Genomic DNA, 24,975 nt, shown 5'->3' with positions numbered 1-24,975 from the left:
CGGTCACACACTGTTCAAACTATTGGCGTCAAGCAGGAGATACAGGTCCATGAAAACAAGAACAAACAGACTACAAAAGAGTTTTCATCCAACAGCCGTAAGTGCATTGAATAGTGCTACTAAAGCATATAGTTCCCACCACTCACTTGTGGCAATAGGGCTATGTGCAATTTTTAAAAGTGGATGTCTGTATGGGTGTGTCTCCTATGTGTTTTTAGCATTAACCATATGTATGCAGTAGTAGCATTTCTTTTTCAATGTATTTATTTATGAATATACTACCTCAATGTCTTCATGCACTTGACAAGGACTGCACTTAATTGTGTTGTATCTGTTACAATGACAAATGAAGATATTCTATATTCTATTCTAGTACTCCAACTATCTGCCCACCTATGATTTATCCCTAGTACTCCAACCATCTGCCCACATATGACTTATCTATAATAATAATAATAATAATAAGCTTTATTTGTATAGCACCTTTCATACACAGAATGCAGCTTAAAGTGCTTTACATTTGAAGCATGTAACACAATAATAGTCAGTCAGTCATTATCAATCACTTTTCTTCATTGCTGGGGCCGTTTATGATCCACTCAGCAACATATCAAAAATATAGAAAATAACATGTCGTAAGACTGGCAGCCTTAACCCTTTACCCCCCACAAGCACGCCATATGGCAACTGTGGCAAGGAAAAACTCCCATATTCCAGGAAGAAACCTTGAGCAGAACCTGACTTAATAGGGGGAGCCCATCTGCTTCTGGCTGGCTGCGCCCTCCAATAGCAGCAGATGTAGAATAATCTGAAAAAGTAGTCTACAGGATAAGATGAGTTAACTAAAAGCTTTCCTGTACAGGTATGTTTTCAGATCTTTTTTAAGAATATTTACTGAACTCGCCTGCTTGATGTAGAGAGGCAGGGTGTTCCATAGTTTGGGGGCATAATGGATAAACGCAGCTTCTCCACTTTCCACTTTCTAGTACTTCAACTATCTGCCCACATGCGCAGGGATGGATTACTGCATGGGCCTACCAAGCCTGTAATCACTGCCTCAATATCAAATCAGGATGTAGGCTATGAATCTAATTGAATTAAAGTATTGGCCATCCCCAAAATGCACCAAAACACAGGAAATCACATCAAACAAATGAAAACATTTCTGGGGGAGGACCCCCAAACCCCCCTTCCCACATAGGCGACAATTAGTGGGGGGCCCTTAATACATCTGGGCTCAGGGACCCAAAAGTTCATAATCCATCCATGCGAAAGCGTCAGCCAAATGTAATGTAATGTAATGTAATGTAATGTTATGGATGTGACAGTTTTGCGTGGAATTACCTTGTTTTTTTAGACAACATTCAACTCCACACCTCTGTGACAAACACAACCTGTTTGGTCTGTTCTCCAGAACTGTGTGAACAGAGATTAAAAGAAAGAAAAACAATTATGTAGATTGTGTGGCATTTTATTCTGTTCACTGACAGATGGCAAGTTACAGAGCACAGAGGCTGAACCCTATAATTTATCCTTCAGCTTAATGGTTTGTGAGCTACTGACATGCTTGGTAATTAATGTCCCCCTCGCAGTCGACTGAAGTGGTTAGAAGTTCACCTGTCTCGATACACCAGCACCACCCAGGATTCTGTGGAATGTCATGTTGTGTTTTGGCCTGATGCGCCACCCTCCACTTATCTACTAATCACAAAGTCAGTAGTGTTATGGTATCCGGGTTGGCAACCTCGAGTCAGGGGGGAGGGGGAGGGGATACACCACTCTACAGTAATTAGAAAGTGCCAGTTTTGGCCACAATCTTACATATGGTTCCTTTAAGTGTATCAAAATAAACTACAAAATAAAGTAGCTACGTCATGTATCAAAATATCATACTGCAGTTTTGATTTTGAAAATACTAAAAATAGTCTAAAGCAGTCATCTCAAAGTGTGGGGCGGGCCCCACTAATGGGGAATAGAGACATGACAGGTGGGTTGCGATGTACAGGAGGAAATTTGTCTCTTTGTACCTATCTTTAATAATGCCTTTCTTTTTTTCACAAGGAAGATCATAGATTCAAAACAAAATAGCCACACACAAACATTGAGTAATAAACAGACTGACATATGAATTAGAATAAAATCTGATCCAGCAGATCGATACGGGAAATGTAATGTGGAACCAACATGCGGAAAAAATACTTTAAAGTTGCCATTTTGACGGATTGATGGGGTCTGGTGGGGCTTGAACATTCCCCACCTCCAAAATGGGGAATGACAGAAAAAGTTTGAGAACCACTGCTCTAAAGTGATCATGAAATCACTTTGCAAACCTTCCATATCTGTCTATTTAATCTATTCCTTCATCACTACACTGACTCTGTTGAGAGCAACAGCTTTTCTCTGCCTATGAGACTTGCCATAAACCTGCAAACAGTTAACAGACTAACTATGCTGACCTGCCTGTTGTATCTCATAGCCTAAATACTGTATCAGAGATGTACTCAAAAAGTCACAACTGAACTTGTCAAGTGGTACAAAGTGGAGACAAGTTTCTGAAAGCGTCAATTCCAGGCCAGATTGCTTGATATTGCACTGTGTAACGCTGTTGATCAAGTAGGGTCATGAGCCTTTTAGTTAATTTAACTGGGTACTGGCTTGATGCCAAGGGGCATGAATATGATTTTTTATCCTTGTGTTGCTTTGGCACAAATTCTTGAGAAATGTTTTAGGGCTACCACATAACCGGTTCCATGTGTTAAATGTTCCATGTGGATGATTTAAGTTCTCAAGAAACTTGAGGTTGGTGTGAGAGGGAGTGCATTGTGTACGTGAGCAAACACGTTACTCATTTTGCACAGGATCATCTTTCTGAAACTCAATATTCTGATCACAACAAGTCTGGGCAAATTACTAAATCAGCACTAAAAGCAAGAAAAATATTTGGCAGTATTTTTGAACTACAAAAATACACACCTATAAAGTATTTTGAAGCCATTTTCTTCAACCCAATAAAATACAATACTATTTTGAAATGGCTGATCTTTAATGCAATATCTACATTGCCCAGTATCAGCAACCATTCATCCAATGTTCCAGAAGCACATTCTGTTTAATCTAATATAATTTTAAAAGGCTAACTGAGAAAACATTGGAGAACTCTTTTGCAATTATGTAAGCACTTAATGTAATCTTCCTAGCAGAACTTGTGCTAAAGCTTCCATGTCATCGAAACAAGCTATACACATTTTAAAGTGTATCTATTTGCCATAGTTGTGGAGCTAGATAGTCTGCAGACTTACTTCATCGTTGCTACAAATGTTTTGGATGTTAATTGTTACTTTCTCTCTTTTTTTAAAATTGGACATTTCCCACATGTACACATGGTAGATTTGTGAATAGGTGAAAAGGTATCAAAGTAAGATATCTGTGCTGCATAAGCTCCAATGTCGTTAATGCTCTTTAATGGCATCACTTTGAACAAAAAATAAAAGTGCAGTCAGTTGATTGATTTTGGTAGAGGACGCTCTATTCATCAGTCCACTCGGGTCATCAATATTTCCAGAATCTTCCGTTAAGCCGATGCTCTTGGCTGCACTCAGTGGTTCGGTTTAGATAAGGACAATGGCGGTGACGTTACTCCTGCAATTTAATGTGTTGCGGATCAATAGGCAGGTGTATGGATTCACCAACTTCCGCCCCTCTGGTTTGAATGAGGTGGAGGAGTAATGGACTCGTAAAAGTGGAGAGTTAATTTCAGGTTAATCTCTGCGGAAACTCCCTTAAAAGCTCATTCCTCCTGTTTTAGTCAATTTTACCATTTCCTTTTACGCACCAACTTCATCTAAGACCTATATCTCTTTCATAGCACAGTACATTTGGATTATTGATTTGAGAGCATCAATGTCACCTCCCTATATAAGGAGCACAGATTTCAAATCAGAGTAGCATTGACTAATTTATCTTTCACTTATTAACTGGTCTATTTTCCACACCTTGACACAGGTAAGATACTCTATTTTCTTTGAACATTTAAAAAAAAAATATACAGCTCACCACTGCAGATTCATGCAGATCATACAAACACCTAGACTAATTTCTGCTCCAAGAGACTAACAGTTTACTATACATTAGTAAACCACAGGAGATTCTTTACCTCTGCCAAGGAGGTTATGTTTTCACCCCTGTTTGTTGGTTAGTTGGTTGGTTGACTGCTCGGTTGGTTGGTATTGCTTCAAACCATTCGGGCCTCTCTCACATGATTCTCTTTGTGGTCATTTTATCCATCCATTTCTACTCAAAAAAACAATTCAGTTTTTCTTGTCCTTGGTCTTTTCTCGGTACAGGTATGGCTCTCCAACGTCTCTACGTGATTGCTCTCATTGCACTGTTCGGAGTCTCGTGCTTCGCCTCCCCTCTGTTTCAACCCGGGACGGACGGCAAGACAGAGCCGGCGCTCCGCGCCAGGAGAGACGTCCTCGGCAAGGCCCTGACGCGGCGGGAGAACTCTGTCCAGTCTCGTGATGCGCGGATGGAACGGATGATCACCCTTCCCGACGACCAGCGCGAGTTCATGAACCGGCAGATCATGCAGGCCCTTGCAGGTGTGTGTCACTAAGATGGAGACAAAGCAGGACCAATGCATACTGTTAATGCGCTGAAATCTCATGCCACTGTTATTTGATTCACAGAAATTATCAGTCGAGACGAATGCTTCTTAGACCGGGACTACAAAGGCTGGGTAGACTTTGGGAAACGAAGCAGCGACTGATTTTTGCATTTAGGTTTACTAGGTTTATGTAAAGGATCAGTAACCAGAAGTGTATTGCATTTGCTTGTTCACTTGAAATAAATGCCACGGCATAGCGACAAAAGCATTGCTTGACTTATTTTTTCAAGGGCCTATACATTTTAAAAAAAAAAAACAATGTACAGCAGTCTTCAGCAGAAATTCTGTGGTTGAGCATTTATTCACATGGAATATAATTTATACAATAGTGCACACCTTAAACACTCAGATACACTGGAGAGATGCGGAGTACAGAATGCACAAGACCATTTCAGCAGGTTTCTACACAATAAACACACAGCTGCATGGAGACTCGTTTCTGTCCACATGGAAGACGATGCAATTTATGGTCACTGCTTTCCCTTTTTTTTTTTTAACGATCAGCAAAATCCTATGTCTTTATAAACTACTGATTGTTTCCCAATGACGATCTTGCCTGAGGGTAGTTTTAAGCAAGCATGCACTGCTAATGACATAAAAGTTCCTAGTTGGCATGCGTTTGCGTTTGCGTCCTCCGTTTGAAACCATGCATGGACTGGCCACTCAAGAGGGCTGGCTGTGATCATTCACGCTGAGAGCCACACAGATTGACTTTGGCCAGTCAGGAGAAAGCTTTGGAAGTGCAGGTGAAGTCAGTAGTCAACAGCTGACAATAGCTGAGGCGTGGGTTTCTTTTTTCTCTCTTTTTGCCTGAACTGGACGGTGTTGGAACCAACCATCAGTCTAAGGATGTAGCCACAACTGATGGGTCCCCTGAAAGATATCAATCTTATAGTCGAAATCTCAAAAAGTCTACGCTGGCCCCTTGGGCTCCCAGTCCGCCAGTATGAAGTCTTCATGAAGTCCCCGTTCCACTGCTGATACCCACATGAGACACATTATTACATGAATTTCAGTGTATTTGGTGAGAGCTGACGTGATTGTATGTCATACACATAATAAGAGATGGCGTGATGGCTTCTGTACATCCCAGTGGGCACTAGCATCAGTAAGCACATACGGTTCAGTGTGACGCCATGCAGAGGTGTGTCTAGGACCATGACACGTCAGCTGATCTCCAGACAGCAAAGTCAGGGTCCATCCCATAATTAGCTATCTGAACTACGGGGAGAAGAGTGTGTGAAATGTGCTAGTACATAATCAGTCAGTTACTGTGCAAGCTCTAAAATCACAAGCCTTTCAAGTTCTATGTACAGCAGGTCAAATACAATTCAGTCATTTTGTGTGTCTCATGTCTGTATTGCTACTAAGGAAATAGTGAGTTTTAATGACTTCTCAAAACCACTACCTTGCTAATTTCTAAAGGACAATAGATTGTGTTTCAGTGAAAATTGGTACAGTACTTTGATTAAACTGCATGGTTTACATCATGGATGGGACAACAATCACCGCTATCTAAACAAATCGATAGCACCTGTTTACATTGTTGTTGTGAAGTACAATTTGTTTTTCCCATAATGACACATATAAGAAACAGTGAACGTATGTGGATCCAGCAAACGGATTGTTTACAAGACCATGTTTACATTTGAATTTACAACACACTTGGTGGTTCTTTAAATACAGACAGAAAAAGTGCTATTCCCTTTCATAGTGCCTGAGGACACCGGAAATAAAATGGTAAAAAAGCATTCATTATTTATCTATAGGTTTTGATTAAACAAAAGACAACCCTGACAACAAAGTGGCCCAAAAAGCCAGATGTCAACGCGATGCCAAAGCCTTGATCATACAATGGCACTCAGCTATCTACTGTACAGTGTTTTATAGACAAAGACCAAGAATTCACTACAGCAACAGTCTTTATGGCTCTGTGAATATCCCCGGAGAGGCTCACCGGATGACCCGGGGCCTTGTAGCTGGACTTTAAAAAAAGAAAGGGGGGGGGGGGGTCCTCTTCAGGGGCCGAAAGTTCCCAGACTGGCCACCCAGGGCCATCCTCTCTGCTCGGCGGAGCCCGAGGCCGAGGCCATCCCTCTGGCCGCCACGCGGTGGAGCCCGAGGCTGAGCAGCTTCTCCACCAGGTTGAAGCTGAAAACACTCCGCGCCCCAGCGTCCGCCGCGCCGCCATGCGCCTCCACTCCCGCGTCCACCCCGCCGCCGGAGGCGAAGGCCCCCGAGCTCCTCGCCACTCTGCCAGCGAGGGGGATGGACGGGGCCGGCAGCGGGCTGGGGCCGGTCGGCCGGTACGTCCGGGCCGAGATCCCTTTTTTCTGGAGGATGTGGACGAGACCCAGAGGAGCCGGAGGAGTCCTGGTGCTGAGGGAGAGGGAGGGGCTGGAGAGGGAGGTGCGGAGGTAGGGGCTGGAGGCGGCGGCGGCGTGAGTCACATGCTCACCGCTCCCACCAGTTGACACGACGCGAGCGGAAAGGCTGAGGACACAGGAGAGGGACACAGAAGAGACCATGAGAAATGCGGCACAAGTTAGCTTACTCCTAGAGCACATTCAAACACAGTTTAATACAATTGACAACAAGAAACAAGAAAGAAATGCAGAATTATTGATATGATGACAACTTATTGAAGGACTAGAGGGCAATGGAGACATTTAACAGGTTAGAGAGAATGCATTAAAGGTATAATAAGCGATTCTGGATTGAGCCACACCCACTGGCGCCTCACCCTTCCCCTCCACAAAACACTCCCCTCCCGCCCTTTCAGTGATTGGCAGGAACAGGTTTATAATGGTTTGGGAAACAGGTTTTTTTTCCAGTGTACTCAGAATAGACAGCTAGCAGATCGTGAGGAGATATTCGTTGAATGTGACAGAAAGTGCTACGGGTTAGAAGTAATTTTGAATCGCTTACAGTACCTTTAATCCGGAAAGCAATAGAAACACATTCACCACAACATCATTTTAAGGGCAAATGATGGCTTCTTAATCATTCATTTTAAATCGTTAGAAAAGGTCAGATTAATTATTAATTTTAAATAATTAGAAAAGGCCAAATAATTATTAATTTTAAATCATTAGAAAAGGCCAAATTTTGATGGTGGGGATGAGTGTGCAAAGTTTCCCTTACAAAACATAACTAGTTTTTTTGAAGAAAGAGTGCGATACAATAATATTTTTATGTTCAAAATATTGCTTTTCCTTTTCCTTGCATACAAACTGTAAATGATTTCCTTCAAAAGGAACTTTCCTTTGCCACTTGAAGTAGTGCAGTTATTTTCTGTAAGGGTTTCTTTTGGGATGTATGTCTGGTTAAAATAGTAGGCATTCTTGTACTTGTATATGGCTTTGGCAAACCCAGCAGTTGTTTTCTTATTAACACAAACAAATGATCGTCCATTACGAGCTATTTGGCCTGAACTCAGTCGGTCAGACTTTAATTGCTTCTCTCACAATTACTTCGTCTGAGCCATGAGCAGACAAACATTAGATGATAAATGTGATTCTTGTCTGGACAACAAGACAACAAACCTAGCAATTATCCAGTTAGTTAGCAATGAAAGGCCTGCAGAGGTTATATATGTCTGTCTGGTGAGGTCAGCAGTGCTCAATAGCTAGCTTTGCTCTGGCAGACACCTTGAATGAAGATTAGTCCACACCTTTCATGCCAGGGGTTAGTAGGTGTTACTAGGCTTAGAGGAAAAATGTAAATGAGTATTAGTGTGGGTATTATGAGTAGGTAAGAGGTGTCTTTGATGATCCTGGGCGTCTCTCACTGTTGCTTACTTTGCGGAGGTAGGGCATGTCAGAGGTGTAGAAAGAGCCTATTCCAGCGCTTCCTGCTACTGTTTGGGAGGAAATGTGAAGGGGCAGGAAGGGAACAAAGGATTGGGTGAGGAAAGGAACAATCAAAACAGCTGTTGCCTTGCCATACTCTTAGAACGGACCCTGGGAAATATTAACACAATACAACAAAAGAGAGAAAGGGGTTTCCTTCCTGTTATTTTTTTTTTTTTTGTTTTTCAGGTTTGTCATGAGAATTTCTCAGGAAAAAAAAAAGTAACAAATACGTTTTTAGAAGCAAACATTGAACACTTAACATTTTTCACACTTGTAAAGAGTGTATTAACAGAAACCAAAACATTAATAACTGGGGTAAACATACAACGCAGTAGCCTAACACAGTGTTTAATGAACGCAAAATCAAAAGACCTTGACCTTGAGGACCTTGAAAAAAGAAAACCCAAAAGCACCACCATTTTCCTCATCCTTGTGAACAATTACAGTACGAGCAGCCGACTAAGAGCATGGTGAGAAGAATGGAGACGTGTGATATGAGATGGAGACACAGGAGCACATGAGGACGTCTCACCTGTTGGAGAGGGCAGGGATGAACAGGGAGGGGTGGTGCAGGATCCGACAGTTGGTGACGGTGAAGGTGGGGGAGGTCTGAGGGAGGTTGGGGCCGGACGGTGGGACTGCGGTCATGGAGGGAGAGATGCAACACTGAACTCAACACAACACACAACACAGCTACACACACACACACACACACCAGTGCACACAATGAAGGAGGGCAGTTTTTTTGCAAAACCCTTTTTTAAAATTAAACTATGAAATATGTTTCAGGTATTACCCACAACACCTGCTGAGAGAGAGGCTGAATTCAGTATCAAAGGAGAATTGTCCACCAAAGCCTCATCACACCCAATATAAATTACAAATTACAGTATAAATCACACCCAATTCTCAGAGAGAAGAACATGAAAATCAAATAATCTTCATAAAATACCTCAATTGAATTAAGGTAATTACGATAATTATAACACAACTGATTTGATAGTAACTAATTTTGGAAGGATAGTTTTGCATCACACAACCAGCTTGACTACAATGACCATGAGGGATGAGTTCAATGGAATTATGACAATGGAGTGGATCTAAACTAAATGGTTCAGTGGTAGAAGGTCATGATTTTGATAATGAATGTGTGTGTGTGTGTGTGTGTGTGTGTGTGTGTGTGTGTGTGTGTGTGTGTGTGTGTGTGTGTGTGTGTATACATACAGTATATTACTTTCATACAAACTTTCCATCATTCTGATTGCAGATCAGAGTAGTCAATCTCTCCCATGAGTATGTAACAACTATATCGATCAGATTTGTCTTTAAGACATTAGGTCACCATCTTGCCCCTCCCTTCCTGTCTGACCCAGGCGAGGTGTCCTTACCCATACTGCTGTGCTGGCCGGAAGAGAGCCGGGCCAGGGGAGCGTCGTCGTCCTCGTCCTCCTCCAGGTCGTTGAGGCTGTAGACGTGCTGCAGGTCCACCTCCAGCTCGCGGAAGTCTTTGGTGAGGACGCCCGGCCGGGGGTGCAGGATGCCCCCCAGGTTGGGCTTAGCCAGCTGCTGCCAGTGGTGCAGAGTGACCGAACCTGAGAGGGGCAGGGAGGGGGAGGGATTAATACAAGTTATCATACATGTACAATGTAGATATATTTAGTTTTCATTAATGAATTAATTAATACAAGTTATCATACATATACAATGTAGATATATTTAGTTTTCATGGATGGGGGGTGCAGAGTGACTGAGAAGAGGAGGTGAGGTGGGTTAATATAGAAATATATAACTTTTGTTTTGAAATGGATGAGAATCGGTCAATATATCTGAGCAGGATGAGTTTTCTAAAGTAACTTTGAATACACCATGTGGGAGAATCAGCTGGCCTAGCCTACAGGTGATTTCTGCCTGACAAGCACACACCCAAAAAATAAACACACACACACACAAAAACAAACACTGAAAAAACCTGAGAAGCCGACCGTAAATAAACACTTATCTTTCTCACACACAGTCGGCTCGGAGAGAAAGAGAGAGGACACGGCATCTTTCAGCTTTTAGATTACAAGATGCTACTGGCAGGTCTTAGTACCACCCTACAGCTGAACTCCTGAACTTGGGCTCTGTTCTTTCACTTCAAGCACTCATGACAGCAGCCACTTAAACTACACAAATGGCACAGTCAGGGGTGGGGAGACATGGTGCATTCAAATCCAAAATAGAGTGCACAGGTGATAACAGAATATCCTCAATTTTAGAGGATATATTTAGCAAACAAAGACCAAGCTGCTGAACCATCTGAAGTGGAGAGTCCAAACCCCTTATTATGTCGCTGAGTGAACATGGGGGAGGACTAATCCGTGTGGGGGTGCTTATACATGTGGGAACACGCAGCTGAGACAATATGGGGCAAAGGGAACAATAAACAAATCTCTCCACTTCACTTAGGTCTACACTACAAACCATTACGTAGAAAACTAAAAGCAAAAATGTTACAGTATACTGAGCTTCTGCGAATGCGGCCTAAGAAAGTATCACACGAAAACAGCTTCCTTATTCAAATAAAATAACAGAAGTAAACATCTTTGTCGTGTTCAGCATCAACATCTTCCTCATCATTATATTATCGTCGTCATCGTCAAGTCCACTCACCCTCCAGTGGCTTGACGATCTGCAGGCGGTCGGGCAGGCAGGAGCGCGAGGTGGACGAGGACAGGCCCGAGGAGTGGCGCGAGGTGCCCGAGTAGTTGGTGCCCGTGGAGGTGGACGAGGGCGTGAGGAAGCCGCTGGACGTCTCGCCCTCGCCCTCGCCGCCCTGCCAGGCCAGCGCCCGCAGCTTGCGCTCACGCTCCACCTCGAAGAAGGGACGCTCCGACGAGTGGCTCTCCTGCCGCGCCGACAGGCTTGCCAGGGCCACCTCCAGGTCGTGACCCCCGGGTGTGCCCGGCTGGCCAATCAGACGCTGGCTGGGGGTGGAGCTAATGAATGAGACAAAGAGAGAGAGAGAGAGAGAGAGAGAGAGAGAGAGAGAGAGAGAGAGAGAGAGAGAGAGCATGTTAACCAATCCGACAAGGCTCCAGATCCTTAGCAGCAGTAGTAAGAAGATACAATCATCCCTTTATGTTTATGTTTATGGTTCTTGGCAAATACTTTTGTCCAAAGTGACATACAATACTCAACATTATCATTAAAAATGAACAGTTCAAAATAAAGTCAGATAGCTTACATAGAAAATTCTAATAATAGTAATAGACTAACTAACCTTTCATAACAGTATAATAACAATGGCACATTGCTGTGCTAACAATGACCAAAACATATCATTGATATTAGTTGACCCTCACCTCTGGTCTTCGGTGTGTCCACTGGTGGAGGCTTTGTCGTCCATCTGCAGGCTGGCTCCGTCGCTGCCTCCATAGTAACTGGTGCGTGGTGTGCTGGTGTGGCTCGAGCGTGCCGACACCGGACTGGAGCCGGGCACCTGAGGGGACTGGCACCGCGAGCGCAGGCGCGCCACCTGGTTCACCACCTTCACCGTCTCGAACACGCGCAGCGGGTGCGTCCTGAGGATGCGGCGACAACAAAAACACGCGTCGTGTCACTTTACTATATCCAAAACCAGCGCACAAACAATCAATTATTCGCCACTGTAACATCCCACATTTAGTTCACCAATCATGATCATACATGTAGTGAAGTGCTCTCTTCCAAAACACTGTAAATCCATTTTTGAAAACATTAATAAGTCAAGTCAAAGTGCAGTTTTGTTGTTTTGGTTGAGTAAAGAGTCTTAAAGAAAGGAAATTAACTAACAAAGTTCCACTGAAATTACTTGGAAAACAAAATGTAAAAAAAAAATATTTATTAATATGCATTAAAATGGTGGATATAGCGTTTTGAAAAAGAGCTCTTCATATTTACTCATTGATTGCATGCATCAGAAGACAATGACTCAATCCAATGTGATGCATCATCATCATACATTGATCTTAGGGAAAGGATGGCCAAAAATACAGCACAATGTATTTCAAAAGAAAATGCCAAAGAACGACACCCTAATGTTAAGCGTATCAAAATAACTGTGTACTGTAATACTGTAGCAACACCATGTATCAACATAAAATACTTAAAGGGAGCATGAAATCACTTTGCACATCTGTTTTAATATATTTAATCTAGTCCTTCATCAGTACACTGACTCTGTTGATTACAATAAGTGGACAATGTTTGAGAGCAACAGCTTGTCTCTGCCTACGAGATATGCCATAAATCTGCAAACAATCAACAGATCAACCATGCTGACCTTCCTGTTACATCTCAGCCTAAATACTGTATCAGAGATGTATTAAAAAAGTCACAACTGAACTGAAGTTACACTGAAAGTGGTGCAAACTAATCACTGAACATACTGAGAGCCACAGAATGTGGGCTTAAAGCTTAAGCTCTGTCTTAAAATAAAGACATCAAACTCATGGTACACTGACACATGGGGCAATTTGAGCAGCACAACCACATAACCGCCACCATGGGTTCCGACTGGATGATCATGTCAATTTTCCTACTGATGATTAAAGTTCTCAAGAAAAATAAGGCAAGGGATTGGCAAACATCAATTCTAAAACTGATAGTTTCAGTCATTGATTGTGATAGGCTGAATTGCGTTCAATGCCGCGTTCGTAAAATGCAGCATAAACATACACCTTGACCGCAGATTCGTTTTGATAGCGTTGTAGCCTTTAACGCCCTTAGCCCTTAGCGGCCTCTCGGGGCTTATTGCTAAAAGAGAACATGTCAGAGCAACAAAAGCCCTACTCCGGAACATTGCACAACAACATTGCCCAGAAAGGTGCCTTGTGTATCAACTGGTTTGGAGGACACATACACATCACAGTCAAAGTTGTCCCAAAGTTCTACCAAAAACAGGCAAACTCATAAGTGTGTGTGGGCAAGTAACCATGTGGTTGAGTGAGTGGGTTGGTGTGAAAGAGGAGGCTACTAAATCAGCACCAGTCAGAGGCTATCTTCATTGCTTTGCACTTTTATGGTGTCATCACATCACCAAAAGTATGGGTATTACCAAAAATATTTGGCAGTATTTTTAAACTACAAATATACACACCTTTAAAGTATTTTAAAGCAACACCAAAGCACTTTTCCTGTTGCACGCACGCTATTTGTTTATCCAGCACTGGCTTTGGAAATAACGAGGTCTACAGACAAGGTAGAGTAGGTTGCATGATTTTATGAAAGTATGATGTATTGCGACATCAGAAGCAAATCAAATTTGTAGTTTCTTATGTCTCATTCCATCGAACTACAGATCCGCTACCCGATCTGGCAAACTTGCATAGTGCGGTTATAGCCGATAGAGGGCCGCGAAGCGAATGCAGAAGTGCCGTTCACCCTGTTACGAGTTGATGAACCACTGAAACGATTTTGGAAACAATATTTTAAGGTACAAAAAACTCTTTAGTGTTGCTTTAATACAAAATATGCAGCCATTTTCTTCAATCCAATAAAATACAAATTACAAAATATCATTTTGCATTTGAAATACATATTAAACTACCTATCCCAAATCCTAAGAGCCTAATGTATGCTATTTTTGTTGGTCTAAGTAGTTAACTTTCTAATGTTTGCACTGTATTACTCAAAGCAAGAGATGATGATATACTACTCAGATCAACCATTTCTTTTAAAGATATTTACATGGAATCACAGAGAGAGGCCCAACGAGAGAGACCTAAAGAGAGACCTAAAGAGAGAGACCCAAAGAGAGAAAGAGAGAGACCCAAAAGAGAGAGACCCAAAGAGAGAAAGAGAGAGACCCAAAAGAGAGAGACCCAACTCACTTGTATTCGGATGGTGCAGGACTGTCTATGCCTTTCCGGAAGGTCCCCTCGATCTCCGCAGCCAGAGAGTCCATTGGAATCACGGTCTCCAGGGCACTGTAGCGTTGCACTGTGCTGTTTGGGAGGGTCTTGTTGCGCAGGTTCTTAATGTCCTCCCTGGCTTCCCGTAGCATGTCTCCACATTCAGAGTACTTCTCTTGAATGTCCCGAAGCTGCCACAAGGGGGCGATATAGATCAGTCTATCGCTCCTGCCCTGCCCTGCTTATCTAACTGTCCTTCATATTGCTTTAATAAGGCAGAGGTGTAAAATTGGCACTCATACAGCATTTCACGATTAAACAAATAAACCACAAATCAGATTTATGTTTTCTTTTAAAGGATAATTCCGGTGTGATTTTGACCTAAAGTGTGTTGAAACATGATACCGAGTGTGAATGTATGTCTCATCAGATTCCAAAAATAATCCTGTGAAAATGCATGGATTCCAGTTGCTGCTACGGAAGCACCTGAATCCATGCATTTCCACTGAATTATTTTTGGAATCTGATCCCTTATCATACCTGTTCATTCGTACTCGTCGCTCGACTTATCGTGACTAAATTCAAGATGGCGTTGAACGGTAAAATTCCTTAAGGTACTGTCTGTATAAATCGTCTTGTAAATAAACTACCAGTGCTTTTTCAAAGTTCTCTATGTCTCGTTTTAAATGTCAAGGCCCTCGGAAGTCTACCAATGAAGTATGGAGCTACTTTGAGCCTTGTAAATGGTGTAAAACAGTGATTTATTTGCATGGCTTGGCCCGAGGCACCACAACGAAACACTGTGTTGGTAGCATTGGCTAACTAGCGCCAGATTTCGGAGTGCAGGGGACAAGCCGAGGTGAGCTATGAGACATACGTTCACACTCGGTATCATGTTTCAACACACTTTAGGTCAATATCACACCGGAATTCTCCTTTAAACTTGATGGGCTATTTAATCATTTGGAAGCTAAACAGCCAAGGGCAACTCTCACCTCAGAACTGAGCTGGGTTTGGCATTCTCGGGAGGCACTCAAGTGCTGGTTGAGTTCTTCATTCTCATTGGTGAGCTAAGAGACATTGAGGGAAATGGGTAAGTCAGTGAGTCAGTGAGTGAGTGAGTGTGTGTGTGTGTGTGTGTGTGTGTGTGTGTGAGACTCACTGTTTTACAGCGCTGCTGCAGGTCGACTATCTGACCCAGCAGAGAGCTGATCTCCTCCTGCTGTCGGAGCGAGTCCTCCACCTTACGGGCCAGCTCGTCAGACAGATCCACCACCTGCCTATTTACCGAAGCTATCGTAGAGATAGAGAGAGAGAAAGAGAAAGAGGGAGAGAGAGGGAGAGAGAGAGAGAAATATCAGTGAGCAATATCAAAGTCATGATCCTATAATGTCATTATAGTAATATATTGCCTACACTAAGGTGAGTATTATTACAGCATACGTATTAAGCAGTATGAATCTCATGTTTGGTCAGTTTTTGACTTCTGGCTATTGTAAGAGGCAGTAAGTAAGGCGATCGAACATCCCAGGTGTGCTGGCGAGGATGTGGCTGATTTGCATGAGTGTTCTGATAGGGTGTCGGGCAGGCAGGGATGGACTTACACAGCTCCTCCACACACACCATCATCAGCTGCTGCTCCTTCTCCTCGTAGTCGGTGGTCTCGGAGGTCAGGTCGTGAGCCTGTGGTGGGAGAGGCAGGGGTCATTTCATCACAACGGGCACTCTCATAATAATGTAGGGCATGTGTTAGTGTGTGTTTGTATATGTGTGTGTGTGTGTGTGTGTGTGTGTGTGTGTGTTCACTGTATGTGTTTGCATAGGTAATAGGTGTGTGTGCGCTGATTCACCTCCGAGCGTAGTGTGTGTGTGTGTGTGTGTGTGTGTGTGTGTGTGTGTGCTGATTCACCTCCGAGCGTAGTGTGTGTGTGTGTGTGTGTGTGTGTGTGTGTGTGTGTGTGTGTTGACTCACCTCCGAGCGTAGTTTGAGGTTCTCTTCCTCCAGGCCCTTGAGTTTCTGCTGCAGGAAGTCATACTGGATGAGGTGACCGAGTGAGGATGACGACGAATCGTTTCTCTTCAACCTGAACAGACACGCCATTACACATGTGTGACTTCAACCCATGACTTTACAATATCGTCCTCTTAGAATTAAGGCAAAGCTGTAATCATAATAAACTTTGAGGGGGACATGCCCTGCCCAATATTCAACTATGCTCAAAATGCCCCACTCCTCTCTATATAAAGACGATTTAAAGATAAAATGCTACAATAGCCTATTATTGAACTCTGTCCAAAATAATGACTCACCGATGTATTCACAAACTAAACGTTCTAAAAGTGCATGGTTTACAAAGGCTAAAAGTAAAGTAACAGATCACACTTGTAATATGGTTTGCTTGCATGGGGGTAGTCAAAGCATAAACTGCTCACAATGTAGACTGTGGCAATGTGTTTATTGTATGTTGGTCTCAAGGGCCCTTATCAACCAAGCCCATAACCACTCATTTGTGATTTGCCCCCCGTGGTAAAAAATTTAAATGGAATATTTTAGTGCTTTAATGTGTATGATTAACCTGACACCCTCTGGGGGTATGCTAAGTTTGTGGAATTTCATCCACGGGGGATTTCATCCACACATTTACATTTGCCAGTCGGGTGTTGGCATTTCTGAGAAAAACTTGAGACAAAATAGGTATTTGGATATGATGTTAAGATACCTGTTCCACTTAGTCAATCATTAATGACAGAAACATGTGACGTTATTTATTTTGCTGTGTGTGCAGCATTAATAATTCATCTCTTTCGATTCTGAAACCATGCCAGTGGATTGGGTATAATACTGGTCTGGAAAGAGTTCACCTCTCTGGGGCACGAAGTAGCTTAACCAGGCTTAACCAGGCTCTATTGAAAGGGTCCTGCTAGCCTTGTAAAGATTATATTGATCCCATCCATAACATCACCTTCCCAAGCATCACTGCAGTATGTCTTAGTAGTCCTAAACCTGATGTTATGAGCCATGTGTGTGTGTGTGTGTGTGTGTGTGTGTGTGCGCGTGTGCGTCCGACTCACGGTGTGCGGGCCTCGGCTGCCGATTCCAGCTCTTCCGTGCTGGCATAGAAGTGCAGCAGGTCGTCCCTCATGGTCAGCTCATGGCGCAGCTGGGCGATCTGCACGGGCCACAGACAGAACAAACACGGGTGAGTGGACAGAACTCAACATGCCCTCCATCATACCCCTTGTTAACACTATAAACTTGCCCAAAATGCACCTGTCTCAAAACATTGCATGTGTGTGTGTGTGTGTGTGTTTATGTGTGTGTGTGTGTGTGTGTGTGTGTGTGTTTATGTATGTGTGTGTGTGTGTGTGTGTGTGTTTATGTGTGTGTGTGTTTATGTGTGTGTGTGTGTGTGTGTGTGTGTGTGTGTGTGTGTGTGTGTGTGTGTGTGTGCGCCTGACTCACGGTGATGCATCTCCAACAACATAAATGACCACAGTTGTTTCCCATAACTAAGTTAATAACTTTGTTGGTTGCAAAGCAATTTCCCTATTGCCAACCAACATAGTTGCTAACAGGTTAGCAACTATGGTTTTGGGGAATGCGCCCCCTGGTGGGTAAATACAGGTCCACGTCATCACACATGTCTGGTCATCACACCTGTCTGGTCATCGACATTACATAGCAGACCCTGGAATGAGCTACGGAGTCTGACCTAACAATGCTACTATGTGTTGTCTCCTGTCCAACATTCTCTGATGATTACATGCAATGTTTGACTGTGTAAATCCTTAAAGATGCTGACAGATGGCAAGGAACTTGTTATAAAATTATGTCCGTGCTCTGGTTTAGTTGATATGGGTTTTGTGAGTGTTTAACTCGACTAGTTCACCTACAAAAGGCCTGAGTCAGCTGTGCACACTGCCGTACAATACTGGCCCAGGGCTTGGATATTTGGAGGGGTCAAAGGCTTGTCTTTTAACCAAGCAGCTTACCTCTTCTTTGGCAATCTCCAGTTGTTCGTCCAATAGCTCATTGCGTTCCGTAAGCTCCCGGTTCTGCTTGAGCAGCGATTGGCCGATCCGCGCTGCCAACTCAAGATCCCGTTCTTTCTGTTGAACGGAAGCCAGACGTGAATCAGGACTAAGTCAGACTATGAGAGTGCACCACTTAATGAACTGGTTATTAAGGGCTAAATCCGAAGGAGATTGAAAGTGGCACCAGTTATCCAATAGCCAAGGGATGTTTACACCACCCACAAATAGTATGGACGTTGAACGTACGTCATATGGATACTCATCCGTCCCTGAAAATGCCTTACCTCCTCCAGCAAGTGTGTTACTGCCTCAATGTCATGGTAGGTCTTGGTGACTTGACCCACTCTCTCTGAGCAGATCACTGTAGGGAGAAAATAGAGAGAGAGAGAGAGAGAGAGAGAAAGAAAGAAAGAAAGAAAGAAAGAGAGAGAGAGAGAGAGAGAGATGTTTTGTGTTTAAACTTACAGCAAAATGAAATCAGATCAGTCTGAATGGAGTCCAGTAGTAAGTCCAAAAAAAAAAAAAAAAAAAAAAAAAAAAACAACAGACCACTCAGTCAGTCTCCCAGATAATTTTCTGTTCTAATTTGGGAAGCTAACTCTGTTTATCATAGTGAGTTCAAAAGACCACATGGCTTCACACTAATGGAGGACAACAGTCTTTACACAACACGGCAACACTGCATTATACTACATTACGGTCCAAACCTGATCTTAGCAATAACAGAGGAGGAAGTCAGGTGTGCTGTAAACATGCCATTGTTTTCTTAACTCTTAATGCACATAGAACTGCTCCAAGAACTGAGTCTCTCTTATCATGATCCAGATTAGGAGGATAATTCCTTTGAGTCTCTCTCTCTCTCTCTCTCTCTCTCTCTCTCTCTCTCTCTCTCTCTCTCTCTCTCTCTCTCTCCCTCCATCACTCCAGCAAGCGTTAAAAGCAGGTCATGAAGAGTGTCTATCAATGGGATTAATGCCATTTATAGACATACGCCATGCAATTAAACGCTTGTTTACGGGTCTCCGTTACTCTGTTTATCCATGGCCTAAAAACAAAACGTCATCCATCTCGACGTACGCTGTCTTGCTCTCCTGAACCTGACCCTTCAGAATGGACTTGACATACTGTATATGTCTGTCAATGTTGTCCACAAAGCAGCAGAAAGCAGCAGAAACTTCAATTCACCTGTCCTATGTCCAGCCTATATATCAGAGAGATTATTTCATGAGTCTGCTGCTTTGCAGGCATGTGTGTGTGTGTGTGTCGTATGAGCATTTTGAACTCCCACAACAACATATGACACATTAACAAGACATACACACAACATATTAAATAACAAGACTGTTATTTCTTGATTCACAAGTATATACAGTACAAGCTATTGGACTAATGAGTTTTCTTTATTACGATTGAATTGCAGAAGTAGTCTCAGTCATAGCCAACACAGCAGGACATCAGTCCAGGGCTGTTTAGTGTGGTCTGTGAGAACATCGATGGCTGTATTTACTGAGTATACACATTATGCCTGAAAGCTTCAGCGCACGAGAGTGATTTTGCCCTTCTGCAGTCTCCACCAACACCCATTAGTCAACACACTGGTGATTAAATGGAACGAACCCCCCCAGCAGTCCAGTGCTGTGTATCACAGGGCCTGAGTGTGTGCCAAACACAGTGTACCCTTTAGAGGTGAGTTTAATCTGCAATGCAGGACAGAGAGAAAGGGTCAGAGAGAGAGAGAGAGAGAGATAGAGTGTGTGTATGTGTGTGTGTGTGTGAGAGAGAGAGGGAGAGAGAGAGAGAGAGGAGAGTGAGTGAGTGAGTGAGTGAGTGAGTGAGTGAGTGAGTGAGTGTGTGTGTGTGTGTGTGTGTGTGTGTGTGTGTGTGTGTGTGTGAGAGAGAGAGAGAGAGAGAGAGAGAAAAGAGAGAGAGGAGAGTGAGTGAGTGAGTGAGTGAGTGAGTGAGTGTACGTGTATGTGTGTGTGTGTGTATGTGTGTGTGTGTGTGAGAGAGAGGGAGACAGAGGGGAGAGAGAGAGAGAGAGAGAGAAAAGGCACAAAAATGATAGTTCTGTCCCTCAGGGAGAAGTAGACAGCTGGTGTATGTGTCAGTGCTAAAGTACCTTGCACACCCTAAAAACGGACTGCCTTCTGTTAACAAATGCACTCTTGCCATTTACAAACCATTCAGAATCACATGGAAGTGTTATAAAGAATATGGGTAATACTTTATAATAATTACACACTGTTAAGCATTAATTAAGCATTTGTAAACTATTACTAAATGTTTTGTTCCTCATTTATTAAATATAGAGAAAACATTTATATATTAAACATATTTTAGATTTAGGCGTATTTACTCTGAACAAACCATTTATAACTGTGTGTACAAATGCTTTACGGATGGAAATCAATGTAGGAACAATGCTTTACAAATGAGGAACAAAGCATTTAGTAATAGTTTACAAATGCTTAATAAATCCTTAATAGTGTGCAGTAATTATAAAGTGTTACCAAAGTATGATATGAATATGATACATGTGCTATAGCTATTTTCACGTGGATCAAACTTGATGAAAAAAGGGTAAAGTCACAAATGCACAAATCAATGTCTTGTCAGACAAATGATATACTGTAAGTGAAAAAGAAAGGACACTTTTTAGCACACTAAATAGGAAATATATTTTTGAAAATAAAGCTTGATGCCATCAAACATACACAGGATGACTGATTAGTGTAAAACCATCCTGAATTCACCCAGACAACATTTTGAAGACTCCCCACAGCAGAGCTGTCAATATGAGCTTCTGAGGCCATGGCTGTGACACCCTACCCAGCCTTCTGTCTCGGGTAACGAGATTACCCCATGTGCAGGTTGTTGTCTCCGCAGGCTTTAAAACTACCCCTACTCAAGGCAGCTTCAACTAGCAGAGCAGATAGTCATTATCCATGACTCCAAATACTAGTGTAGAAAACCCAACATGGCCTCTGCGTTGTCCACAGAGCGAACGAAAATGAGCAGACCATCAGACAATCCTTTCCTAGAGAATTTGTCCAAACAGAAACAAAAGCTCTACACCCAAGACCATGTCAGCTGTCCAGCATACCCTCCTCTTGCTCCGTTCATAGAGGAGTCCATAAGTGTAGGATTATTACTTTAAATCATCAGCTGAAGGAAAGATATGTGTCTGGATGAAAATGCTGGCCCTAAAGCATGGCCAAAGCATACTATACAACCTGACTTTCAGTGCTCAAGGTCAAGGAATATTACTTGATAAAACAAACAGAGCATATACTGTACATCAGTGCAACGTCTAACTGAATGGATGACTACGACATTCCTCACACCACGTCTCAAAAATGGGAGAGGCGCTGTACAAACAGTTCCCACCAGTCTTAGCTCAGAGCTAAAACATCCAACCAAAACAAATATGTTCATGGAGCTACGCAGCCATGAAATCATTAGCTCACTTATCCTGCACGTCTATTTTTAACCTGCATCCACCACCACCACCACACACACATACACACACACACACACACACACACACACACACACACACACACACACACACACACACACGGTGGGGCACCTGATGGGCTTAATTGGGCTTAACCCTCCCGCCACCTTCTTAAAGCCTCTTCCAGGTTCCTTCACTAAAGCGCTCCCATTCATGCTTTCCCGAACATGACCCTGGCGCCACTCTTTAACAACTCAGCCTGGTGATAGCTGGGCATGATCTGGGAAGGATGCGGACACAACCCCACCTGAGATGAGATGAACACGTCTCTCTCTCTCTCTCTCTTATTATGAGCGTTCTCCTTTTCACAAAGCGACAGATCTCATCAATGTCATCACCTCAGATACCAGGGATTTTTCAAAGCTGGTTAGGAGATGAAGTGAGGATGACAGTCAGGTTGTAGAAAGATCTAGAAAAATAAATCTACTACTGTTTTTGCTCAACAGATAAAATAAGTTAGACAGTGCACATAATGATATATTCTCTTATCCTTATGATTGAAATAATTTTGAAAATCAGAAAGAATATTGGCCTATGAAAGGCGTGTATGTGGAATAGCAGCTTTAAGAAGACAAACTAGTTGACAGAAAGGGGATCAAAACATACATTGCTGAACTGCCTGTACATTAAAACCGTCCCAAAATGTAATGATCTATAAGTATGGTATAGAGTTCCAAGGGGTGCTGTTTGCTTGTGTATCTGGACAGAGGGAATGTTAGCACAGAATTGCTGTGTTTGTTATATAACGGTAACACCAAAATATGCACGGTTCACAACACCATGAAAACAACTGGACCAGAAATAATGACAGCAGCATGAGAAGCCTACCATATATTATGTTATATAAAGTGAGATAATTTCACCTCCACAATATTTCTTGAACTTATTGCTGGGAAGATGGTTAAGCAAAGTAGAAGAGTCCAAACCTCACAACGAAAAGTAAACACACATAAATGCAAAACTGCCAGCAGTGTTGTTGACTTAACGTAAGGTACAAAGACAAGTGCTATTCTCCATTAAAAACACAAAGGAGAGAGTCCAATTTAACCAGAAACAAATGTGGCTAGTGTGTGTCCCTGAGGTTATCTGACCCTGTCCGATAGATTAAGAGCAGTGCACAAACATGGCGCACCTGAGCCAGGCAGCCCAAACACAGGCTCGGCCATGCAGGCCCAGTTGGTTTGTGGGCGCCGATAAGCAGCTTAGCGCGAGCTTCACCTCCGACTACAGCCATATCGGTCTACTGCTGACGCCATAGATGTAGCTGTAGCCAGGTGACTTTGAGTTCAATCGACAATCGAAAAAGGAGATGCTTGATATAGCTACACAACTAGTCGCAACACAAACAGCACAAACATTATTAGCTGATACTAATAGTAGTATTACAGTAATATAAGATTAATATAGCAGAAAGCACTCCCTTGTTACTCCCCTATTTTATTATTTTTTCCTTTGTACGAACTCTTTGGTTATAATTGTGTATTATTAAAATGGACGACAGAACCAGTATATATATTTTTGAATATTCCTGCTATTCCACCACGTGCTGCTGAGAGTGAAGACTCTCCATGGAGACGAGTGTGATGTCAGTGCTGCAGCTCCTTGTGAATGAATCACCGTGGCAGCCCCTGCAGAGGGATTCTGTGTGCGTTATAACACAGAGAACCAACACAACTGGGCATGCCAGCCAGGCTCCTGCAAAGAGGGTCACACTTCACAAGAGCAAGTGTGAGGACGAGAACAGGACGAACGATGTGCAACAGACACATACCCACACGCCGTTACTGCATTCAATATCCTAATATTTCTGAATGGTTGTTTGCCCATGTGATAGTGTCCTAGTAACTGCCTAGTTCGCCTCAGAGAGGGAACAAAGACTTTCCTTCACTCTGCACCTCCTGTTCTGTTCCCTTTCTCCCATCTATCAATCATTGCCTTTCATATTGTCTTTCTTCCCCATATTCTCTCTATCGTTCTCTCTCTCTGTCTCTCATCATCTGTCCATCACCTTCATTCCTCTACACTCCATTGGATTTTCCCTCCTTTTTCTCCAGTCTGTTTCTCTGCACACACACCTTTGTTCTGTTGCTATCTCCCTCTCCCTCTCTCTCTCTCTCTCTCTCTCTCTCTCTCTCTCTCTCTCTCTCTCTCTCTCTCTGATCCCTCCGTCCGTGTTACCTTGCATCAGCTCCCTGCACAGAGCCTCAGCCTCCGGCCCCTGCTGCCCTTCCTCTTCCCCCTCCTCCTCTTCCTCGTCCTGGCTGCTGCTGCTGCTGCTCTCCTTCTCGCTGTCCTCCTCCAACGAGGACGAGCTCCACACCTCCATGCTGACCGCTGCTGCTGCTGCTGGACCACGACTCTCTCGTCCTCCTGCTTTTTATTCTCCTTGCCCCCTCTCTGGCTAATTCCTCCGTTCTCGTGCCGGCACGCGTCGCGGTTATATCCTCTAGCCGGACGGCTCCTTGTGGGTATCCGTATGGGTCTTGACCACAGGCGCGTACGTACGTCCACCCTTGAGGCTGCGCTGCTATTGTCTGACGCCCGCCTGCCTTGGCAACATGGTCGTTTCCCACCCCTTTTGGGTGTGTGTATGTGTGTGTGTGTGAGAGAGAGAGAGAGACAGAGAGAGAGTTGGTGTGTGCGTGTGTGTGTGCTGGTGCCCCACTCTGTGTTATGCTGGTCAGCCACTCTCAGAGCTAGGTGGCCAATCCGATAAGAGTGGGAGGGGTTTGTCCATGCTGACGCCATACGGCTCTACTGCTCGTATTCACCTGGGCAGATGGAGGGGCAGGACTGCACCACAGTGCTCAGGGACTGGGGGGTTGTTGTGTGTGGATCAAATCAAATCAAAATCCCTCAGCACGCAGCAAAATCAATAACTGAGCAAGTCACAGTCAGTAATACTGCATCCAAGATGTTTGATTACCATTTCCAGGAAGAGGGTGAAGCATTGCTGCAGGCAGGATGGAGAGGGTATTAAATGCCAGGATCCCCTGTGATGCTGTGGCAGATGGTACGCTCTGAAAGTGC

The 24,975-nt window shown here is 43.4% G+C and overlaps 2 protein-coding genes across 5 annotated transcripts; one reads left to right on the top strand and one right to left on the bottom strand.

The window, feature by feature from the left end:
• The first annotated feature begins 18 nt into the window (after positions 1–18).
• LOC125298600 (gastrin/cholecystokinin-like peptide) lies at positions 19–4,911 on the top strand. Its single transcript, XM_048249395.1, has 3 exons — positions 19–97; positions 4,344–4,601; positions 4,689–4,911. Exons 2-3 carry the CDS (start codon positions 4,346–4,348, stop codon positions 4,766–4,768), a joined length of 336 nt encoding a protein of 111 aa, XP_048105352.1. The 5' UTR covers positions 19–97; positions 4,344–4,345; the 3' UTR covers positions 4,769–4,911.
• A 26-nt stretch (positions 4,912–4,937) lies between these two features.
• On the bottom strand, positions 4,938–24,616 carry hap1 (huntingtin associated protein 1). Of its 4 annotated transcripts, XM_048249392.1 has the most exons (15): positions 24,124–24,616; positions 18,713–18,789; positions 18,387–18,503; positions 17,466–17,563; positions 16,366–16,477; positions 15,998–16,076; positions 15,556–15,686; positions 15,389–15,463; positions 14,373–14,584; positions 11,865–12,083; positions 11,173–11,498; positions 9,909–10,112; positions 9,053–9,158; positions 8,467–8,525; positions 7,026–7,159 (listed from the first exon to the last, which is right to left on the bottom strand). In XM_048249392.1, exons 1-14 carry the CDS (start codon positions 24,269–24,271, stop codon positions 8,486–8,488), a joined length of 1,944 nt encoding a protein of 647 aa, XP_048105349.1. In that variant the 5' UTR covers positions 24,272–24,616; the 3' UTR covers positions 7,026–7,159; positions 8,467–8,485. The 4 variants fall into 4 exon arrangements, with proteins under 4 accessions (XP_048105348.1, XP_048105350.1, XP_048105351.1 ...); XM_048249391.1 differs by lacking the exon at positions 8,467–8,525 and having other exon boundaries at positions 4,938–7,159; XM_048249393.1 differs by lacking the exon at positions 9,053–9,158 and having other exon boundaries at positions 6,971–7,159.
• Positions 24,617–24,975: the final 359 nt, after the last annotated feature.

The sequence above is a fragment of the Alosa alosa genome, chromosome 7 (genome assembly GCF_017589495.1).
Source record: "Alosa alosa isolate M-15738 ecotype Scorff River chromosome 7, AALO_Geno_1.1, whole genome shotgun sequence".
In the NCBI taxonomy this organism is placed as follows: domain Eukaryota; kingdom Metazoa; phylum Chordata; class Actinopteri; order Clupeiformes; family Clupeidae; genus Alosa; species Alosa alosa.
Note: the sequence above shows the minus strand (reverse complement) of the source record. Positions and strands in the feature narration are given on the sequence as shown.